The sequence below is a fragment of the Ochotona curzoniae genome, unplaced genomic scaffold, assembly GCF_017591425.1.
Source record: "Ochotona curzoniae isolate NIBS_2020 unplaced genomic scaffold, NIBS_Ocur_1.0 contig_883, whole genome shotgun sequence".
Taxonomy (NCBI): Eukaryota; Metazoa; Chordata; class Mammalia; order Lagomorpha; family Ochotonidae; genus Ochotona; species Ochotona curzoniae.
Genome location: NW_024466599.1, coordinates 2,751,885 through 2,760,281, shown reverse-complemented (window position 1 = coordinate 2,760,281; position 8,397 = coordinate 2,751,885). Strand labels below are relative to the sequence as shown.

At 54.9% G+C, this 8,397-nt stretch overlaps 1 protein-coding gene across 2 annotated transcripts; it reads right to left on the bottom strand.

Annotated features, from left to right (window-relative positions):
- Window positions 1–6,739: 6,739 nt before the first annotated feature.
- Window positions 6,740–8,153, bottom strand: SOX11 (SRY-box transcription factor 11). Of its 2 annotated transcripts, XM_040993928.1 has the most exons (2): window positions 7,534–8,153; window positions 6,740–7,485 (listed from the first exon to the last, which is right to left on the bottom strand). In XM_040993928.1, exons 1-2 carry the CDS (start codon window positions 8,108–8,110, stop codon window positions 6,740–6,742), a joined length of 1,323 nt encoding a protein of 440 aa, XP_040849862.1. In that variant the 5' UTR covers window positions 8,111–8,153. The 2 variants fall into 2 exon arrangements, with proteins under 2 accessions (XP_040849862.1, XP_040849861.1); XM_040993927.1 differs by having other exon boundaries at window positions 6,740–8,153.
- Between the last annotated feature and the right edge of the window lie 244 nt (window positions 8,154–8,397).

The window sequence follows — 8,397 nt, the reverse complement described above, 5'->3', positions numbered from 1 at the left end:
GCAAAAGAGACATTGGAGTGAAGGCTTTTCAACCCTGAGCGTTAACACTGCGTACCGAGGAGGGCGAGAAGGAGCTGGTTGGGCTGAAGCACGAACCAGGGTCTCTATGTGATCAGGTTTTTACAAAAAATACATAGTTTTCAATAAATAATGCTTAATTTTACAACTTTGATACAGCAATGTCATACACTGTTTGAACACACTACACTCTGCATGCTAAATAGTCTACGAGAAGACAAAACTTGGCCATGCATTTCTTCCCCCCAGTGCTACCCAAACTGCAACCTCCCGCGCACAGCCTCAGGTAGCCTGGCCTCCCCGTGCACGGGGACAGGCCGTGCGCGCCATGCAAACTCTACAAAGGCCCCCTACAAACCACTGGGGCTTCTAAACAAAAGGGCGTCTCAGCTTTTCCGCTCCCAAACCTGGAGTGGCAATGAAAGCACGTTTCGTGTGGCTTCGGAAGACACGGTGGTGAACAGTGTCATGCTGAGAAACGGCGCCCAGAGACTTCAGGTGGCTCCGCCCTGGTGGCCATCGCGGGGATGGCATCTCGGAGGCCACAGCCACCAGCAGTCCCAAACCGGAAAAACAGGCCTCCATTTTCAAACAGTCCGTTCAAAAAAAGGTGTCCTGGAACAGATGTCAGAGACTCTCCAACCCACAGCATATGTACAAGGGCAAAAGTAGACAAGAGGAAATGGATGAAAATGTTTAGAAAATCTCTCCCTGTGACGCAATGAGCCATCACTGTTCTCGAGCACAAGCTGGCTGGACAGAAAAGCGACAGAGGGCCCTTTGTCATCGGCTGTTTGATCATGCTTCTTTCTAAGTGACACCAGGATTATTTCCAGGCACTGCAGTGTGTCTGCAGAGTCACTCCAAGTTTCCTCCTGACAAGTCTCTCCCAGGGCCCTGGAGGAAATTCTGTTTATCCAATGCGATCTCAAACTTCCAGCCATATTGCTTTAGTTTCACAGCAGAGAAAGTCAAGTCTAGGTGACCGTATAAAAGAAATCTGATCAAACAGTGTGACAGGAGCCTCCACGGATACACATCCAGCTTGCTCAACTTCACCAACTGCTCCTGGGCAGCCACATGGCCACTCGATCCTACATTTCCAGTGGTTTGTTTTCTCCATAGACAAGCTGCCTGCTTGCAACCGCAGGCAGCAAGGAGTTCCCAAGTCATTTAGAACCGTCCCATCTGTGCACTGGCAGAAGAACTGGGTCTTACAGGAGTATCTACCCAGTAAACGTATTACTTTTCTACATGGAACATTATGAACCTAGGTTTCCCTTTGTAAGCCATGTTATACTTTCTGCACTTTTGTGCTTTTATTGAGTATAAAAATAGGTCTCCTTTAAAATTCTGTTTAAGTTCACTAAAAAACTACTTGTTTGTGAAATTCTCTTATAAACTCACTGCATCCACATGGAATAAAACAAAAGGCAGCTGACAGACATAGGTAGCGTTAAAAAAATGCAACCAGAAGAACCAAGAAACTCAAGAGTGAAAGCAAAACCCAGCAGGAGGTGAGACGGGGCAGAGCCCCGCTGCCCACACTTTGCCGAACTTTGCAGTGACGGAAAATGTGGGTGCCACAGAAAGGAGGCAAAAAACAAACAAAAAAACACCCCACAAACCTGAGTTACCATCAAAGAGTAGAACCTTCCAGATGGTCAAATCAAAGGTAAACAAGACAGAATGAACAGTGAGAAAGCATCTAGAATCAAAATAAGCCAAATCTTGGAAAAGCATGTCAAGAGTGGTGACATGGAGACGGTCACTTTGGGAACTCTAACCCCTGTGTTAGGATGCGTAAGGCTGCTCCTGGTATCCCACAGGCATAGGCTATACAAAGGGTGTCTGAAACTGACATTCCTCATGGAAAGGTTACAAAATTTGGCCCTTAGAATAACTGAGAAATATCCTGAAAAAATCTTCCCTGAAACTGTAATAAACAAAGTTCCTTATCTATTGATAAAATCGAGAACTCAGTAAACTATTTTCGCTGGTCTTCCTCCAGAAGCAAAAAGCACACACAGGTCCGCCCGGGCTCCAGGAAGGGCAGAGGACCGCAGCCGGTACAAAGAGCGTAGAAACAGGAGAGTTGTGCAAAAGCTCTCTCCGAAGTTTGTCCACAAAGATACATATGCCCATTCGGGGCGAAAGTAAGAATATACACATTATGATTCATATCAGAGAATAAAAAAGTTAAGACTGATATCAAATATCTATATCGAATGACTACTTAAAAATAGAGCAACTTATTTGCTTTTATTTCTCAGCTTCCTTGGGCAAAAGTTATTTAAATTCTCAAGTGAAAAACAAATGCAAATTTCTTGCACCACTGCAGTATCAAGATGACTGGAGTTTCCATTCCCAGAGGGGGGAAAAAAAATGTCTTGCCGTTGGAAACTTTTCTTTCAAGGAAAAAACAAAAGCCTAAATCGTCCTGACTGCTACTGCATGCATATTTAAGTCACTTCCCATTGATTAACACGAAAAAGAAGCATCTCTGTCCCACGGCCGTGATCTTTTGTAGCTAAAAGGTAATCATTCTACAAATAGTTTGCCCAGTAACTGTAGCCGTTCAGAACCGGAACATTTGCAAAGCACTGTTTAAGCACACTGCCGTTTATTAGCTTTTCTTTTTTTTTTTTTTTTAACAAAAGGGATGCATATCAGCGTGTAAGAACTGGAAATTACCTCCACAGTTTAAACAATTCATAAGAGAATGCTGGTTCAAGCTCTCAAAGATGCAAATCTTAGCACAACACGCCACCAGGGGCTGTGAGCCAGTTATCAACAGCAGGACTCCCCATGGCTGGCCCAACCCCTGATAGGGTCAAGACACTTGGTCCAGGCTTCGTTACAAATAAGACTGACTTAAGAGATCGAAAAAAAAAATGCAATTCAACTTTTCTTGAAGACTATCCAGTGGCAAGAAGACCTTGCACATTCTACTATGTTTCAGACATTCAAGAATTCATTGAGAATTAATTTCACAATGCAGTCATCCAAACAGCCTCAGACGCCGTTCCGAGCGCCCTGCGCGCTTGTCCTGAGTCCCAATAACAGACTTAGTTCCTATCGAGAGCTTAGGCCACATAGCTTTTTTTTTTTTTTTTCCTATGACTATGTTTCCATTCCTTCCCAGACCAAATCATGAGCGCTACCTACGTGAAGGTTCTGCCTCCCCGCAGAAAACGTCTATTTTCATCTAGGATTCAGCCGTGAAGCACATCCAAGCTGCCAGTTTCCCAAATACCCCAGGCTCGGCCTGCCGAGATGGCTTCTGCGCTCAGCCGGTCACAGGGCTGCAGCAAGGCGGCCGCCACGTGAACTCGCCAGCACTGAGAAATCCATTGTAAACTGCCGGCGCAAGGACCCGTGGCAGCGGTGGCCGTGCGGCCAGAAGTCCGACCTCAGCTTCTCTGCGGGGGGGGGGGGGGGTAGCTGGGGTAAACACCTCCGGAAATCCAGGTCCTCCCCACCCGCCTGCCCCCACCGGCCTCCAGATTTTCCCTAAAACGGGCGGCTGCTGAAAAGGAAGAGTCCCAGAAAGGGAAGCCCTGCGCATCTGCCGCCAAAGCCCCCCGGGCTTCGCATCCCGACGCACTGGAGGGGCTAGGGGCTGTCGGAGGCCGGCGCTGGCCCGAGGAGTCCCGGGCTAGTGCGAGGGGAGGAGAGGCTGGAGGGGGCGCAGGCGCCCCTCGGGCCTAGCAGCCCCAGCGACTTAGCGGACGTTCGCCAAAGCTGCAGTAGCAAGCCCCGACCTTGCTCAATCACTTCAGTAGGTTCCAGAGTCCTGGCGTCCCAGTTGGCCACCGGACCCGTTCTCCGAGCACGGCGCCACTGCTTGGGGAAGCTGGGCCCCAGCGGGTCTCCAGGGGAAAGAGAACGCTGAACGCGCCCCGTGGGGACCGGAGGCCGCCCTCGCCCACCGGGGCCTGCTGCTCTGGTTCGGGGACGCGGCAGGGTCTGATGCAACGGAGCTGGAGGGACTGGCATGGCGGAGGGTTCGGATCGACAGCGAAAGCCCGCGGGATGGATCGGCCCGCGGCGCCGCGCGGGCTGCAGCCCCAGCCCGCCAAGAGGCGGCTGCAAGAGACCAACGAACAAGATGCGGCACCACCCTTGCCCGGCAAACGCAAAGGCGGCCAGTGAGGGGCCTCCTTCCTCTCTCCCCAAAGCCAAGGACCCTCAACACACCCGACACCGCGGCGGGAGCTGGAGCGTCACCGGCGAGGACACGGGGCCTCCAGGATCTGCTCGAACACCCTCGACCGCCACTCCCCGCCGGAGGCTGAGCCAACCCCGACGCCCCGGTCGCGGGTCTGGGCGTGCGGTGCCCAAACCTCTGCGCCCTCCCGCCCACTCTCACGGGGGAGGGGGCCCGCGCTCTACGACCGCTCCACGGCCCCAGAGGGACAAACTGCCCTGCGGCCGTCTCCTCTCTTTCCCTCCGGAAGGTCTACAACTGGCCGTGCTCCTCACCAGCATCTACCTTGGCGCGCACGCGGAGATACCAGCATCACATACACAAAGGAAAATTCAAAACTGGAAACGAGTCCCCACCCTCTGGGCGGGGAGCGCAGCTCGCAGCCCGAGGGCAGCTGTCACCCGCGACACACACCCGCGCCGGGAACGCACAGCTGCCCACTCCCGGAACGCCCCGAGCCCTGGCCCAGGGAGCGGGCAGCTCCAGGGGCCCCTCCGCGCCGCCCGCCCGCGGGTCCGGGTGGGTGGAGGGGAAGGACGGAATGGAGGAGGTGAGAAAGGAAATGGTGTGGTGGGGGAGGGAGATGGGAAGGCCAGGAGCTCACACCCTTCCCCCGTCCTTCACAGGCCAGCCGAGGGAGGGGGAAGAGGAGCCAGCAGCCCGCCTTCCAATGGCGCCCTTCTCAGCCTAACCTCCTTTGCAAACGCGGAGCTCGCGGCCGCCATCCCCATCTGCGCCTCCAGCCTCACCGCCCAGCGCGCTGCCACTGGGCCTCCAGCACGACCCCCACGGACTCCTGGCGATGCGAGGTTCTATCAGGTCCAGCCGATTTATTAAAATCCTCAAGGTACAGACTTCCAGCACAGAAAAAAAAACAACCAAAAACCCACCCCCCCAAACCAGGCAATTATGTGGACAGCGCATTGAGTCTGCTTTGCTACCATTTGCTACAAAATATGCAGATGGTCTGTACTTTATTTAGATTATATTGCACAAAATGAGAAACTTTTTAAAACTATGTGCCTTTTTTCTTGTTTTCCTCCCCCCCTTTTTTATTTTTGCTTTCTTTTGTGTGTGTATTTTTCGTTTTTGCTAAAAATCGAGAATCCAGTTTCAAGCCTTCCATCTGGGGCTCCATCGAACATATCACAGCGTAAGAGACACAGAAGTCCTACTATGGTACAGTACAAATACAATCTTTAAACTAAGATAACAGCTCTGAGGTCTATATCACCATTTTCAATAAATCTTTACCTACAAATATTGAACAAATCTCTACTATAGCTGTACAAAAAAAAGTTTACTTTTTTTTTTTTAAACCACAAGGCCTTTAAGATGCAAGGATTACTTTAAAAATTTTAATCCTCTTTAAACCAGGACATAACGTACCAACATACTTGCATGCTAAAAAGCAGAGGAAAAAAAACCCAAAGGGAAGAAGTGCCTGAAAGTCTTACTGAAAAAACACAGCAAGTGTTCCCTTTCCACTGTACAAAAATACGCCTGAAAATATATTAATTTTTAAAAAAGGCTGAGGTCTGTCATGTATCAAAAATGTTTCAATACCTTTTGTACTGAGGTCTAGGCTGTCAGGTGTTCAATCAAGGAGGTATAAGGGAACAAGTTACAAAAAAAATGTTGCCAAGTAGAAATCACATTGTAAAACCATAAACAATTTGACCGGAAAAGTAAACTCTGGCCTGAAAGTCAGTTCACAGTTTTTGTTTTTTGTAAGCGTTTGTACAGTCTGCATTTTTTCAAGCTCCCTGCAGTTTTGTTAAGAATCGGATGCATAGAAGACATCAGTTTTCTCCCTCCAAAAAAATAAAATCAAATAAAATTTGTAATGGTCCCTTTTTTGTTTCAATTTTTTTTTCTTAAAAAAGAAAAAAAAAAAAAAAACACCCACCAGTTCTTTAGGAAGTTAAAAAAAGCAAGCCATCTCCACTGACTCCCTAGAGAACTGCTGTGCTGCCAGAGGCCCTCTGTGGACGTCTGCACACTTCAAAGCCGACCGGCTTCCAGCAGCGCCTTCCGGAGCGGGCGCGCCCCGCCCCCCGCCTTTGTTGCAATCGCAGATTTCAGAAAAAAACAACCACCAGAACGAAAAACAAAAAGACCACCGAAAGAAATAGTTAATTACAAAAACCACCTTCGGGGTGTGTGTGTGTGTGTGTGGCTGGGGAGCGGGGTGGGGAGGGGAGGCAACCACCTTGAGACACCATCCAAGAAGGGGACCGACGACGACGGGGGAGGGGAAGGGTTCAAAACGACTCATTTCACTGGAACGCCACCAACATTTTCATCATCATCTTTTCCAATGTCTTCGCGCCGCGACATCTCATCAACGGCATCGGCATCTGCTGCCCCCTCCACCCCACCGCCCTCCTCCACGCCGCCGCCGTCATCATCATCATCATCACCACCGCCGCGAGCGCCGCGACTTCCTCCCGAGCGGCCCGGACGCGCGCCCGCCGCGGGGCGAGGGGCGAGCAGCGCGGCGCGCCCCTCTCAGTAGGTGAACACCAGGTCGGAGAAGTTGGCCTCCAGCCAGTCGCCCGCGATCATCTCGCTGAGCTCGGGCGTGCAGTAGTCAGGGAACTCGAAGTGCGAGCCCAGGCTGCCCTCGCTGAACGAATCCAAATCCTTATCCACCAGCGACAGCGACAGGTTCCCGGCCGCCGCGCCGCCGCCCAGCTGCTGCTCGCCGGCCGCGCCGTGCGCGCTCTGGGAGGAGGAGAAATTCAAGCTCAGGTCGAACATGAGGTCGTCGGCGTCTTCGCCGCCGCTGCTGCTGCTGCTGCTGCCGCCGCCGCCGCCGCCCGAGGAGGAGGAGGAGGAGGTGGAGACGGAGCGCGCGGATGCGGGAGACAGCGCGGGCTGTGCCAGCGGCGGCGGGTGCTGCTTGGTGATGTTCTTGAAGCTGTAATAGAGGCGGCTGCCGCCCCCCGCGCCCGCCGTGCCGCCGGCCCGCACCTCGTCGTACAGGCTGGCGCCCTCGGGGGACTCGGCCGCGCTGCTCAGCGTGGGGCTGGCGGGCACTTTGGCGACGTTGTAGCGTCTCAGCAGCTGCGGCGCCGGGGGCGGCGGCGGCGGCGGCTGCTGCCCGGGCGGGGGCTGCAGGAGCTGCTGGTGCGGCGACTCGTCGTCGTCGTCGTCCGCCTCCTGCTTGATGCGCAGCTGCAGCTCGTCGTCGTCCTCGTCGTCGTCGTCGTCCTCGTCCAGGAACACGCACTTGACCGTCTTGCCCGCGCCGCTCACGCGCAGGCTGCCCACCACGTAGTCGTCGCCCGCGCCGCCGCCGTAGTCCCCGGCCTGGGCCGCCTTGCCCGCGCCCGCCTTGGCCCCCGCGGCCGCGGGCGCCTTGAGCTTGCCGCACTTCTTGCTGGAGCCCTTGGAGGTCTTGGCGCCGCCGCCCGCGCCCGCGCCGCCCGCCGCGCCCGCGCCGCCGCCCGCCGCGTTCTTCTCGGGGCTCTGGCCGGCGCTGGGCTTGGCCGAGGGGTCCATCTTGGGCTTTTTCCGCGGCCGGTACTTGTAGTCGGGGTAGTCGGCCATGTGCTTCAGCCGCAGCCGCTCCGCCTCGCGGATGAACGGGATCTTCTCGCTGTCCTTCAGCATCTTCCAGCGCTTGCCCAGCCGCTTGGAGATCTCGGCGTTGTGCATGTCCGGGGACTGCTCCATGATCTTTCTGCGCTCGATCTTGGACCACACCATGAAGGCGTTCATCGGCCGCTTGATGTGGCCCGACGCCGTCTTGCACCAGTCCGGGTCGCTCTCGTCCAGGGCCACCGGACTGCAAGCCATGAATTCGCCCTCCTCCGTGTCCAGCGCCTCGCGGGGCAGGTTGCTCTCCGCTTCCAAGCTCTCCGCCTGCTGCACCATGATCCGCTGCGGGGCTGGGCGCTCCAGCCCGGGCCGCTCGCTCTCGCGCCGAGCTCCCCCTCCCCCGCCCGCCCCTCCACCTTCCCGGGCAACTTGCGAAGTCTTCGGCGCCCCGCGGCCGCGGCGCCCCACCTGCCCCCCGTCGCCCCTTCCAGGCTGCACACAGCGGCTGCGGCCAAGGCGGCGGCGGCGGCCGCCCGCGCGCTGGGACTTGCGGCCGCGGCGGCCCGGGACCCCTCTCTGCGGCTCGTGGCTCCCGCCGCAAGCGCCCGACCCCGAACGCTCCC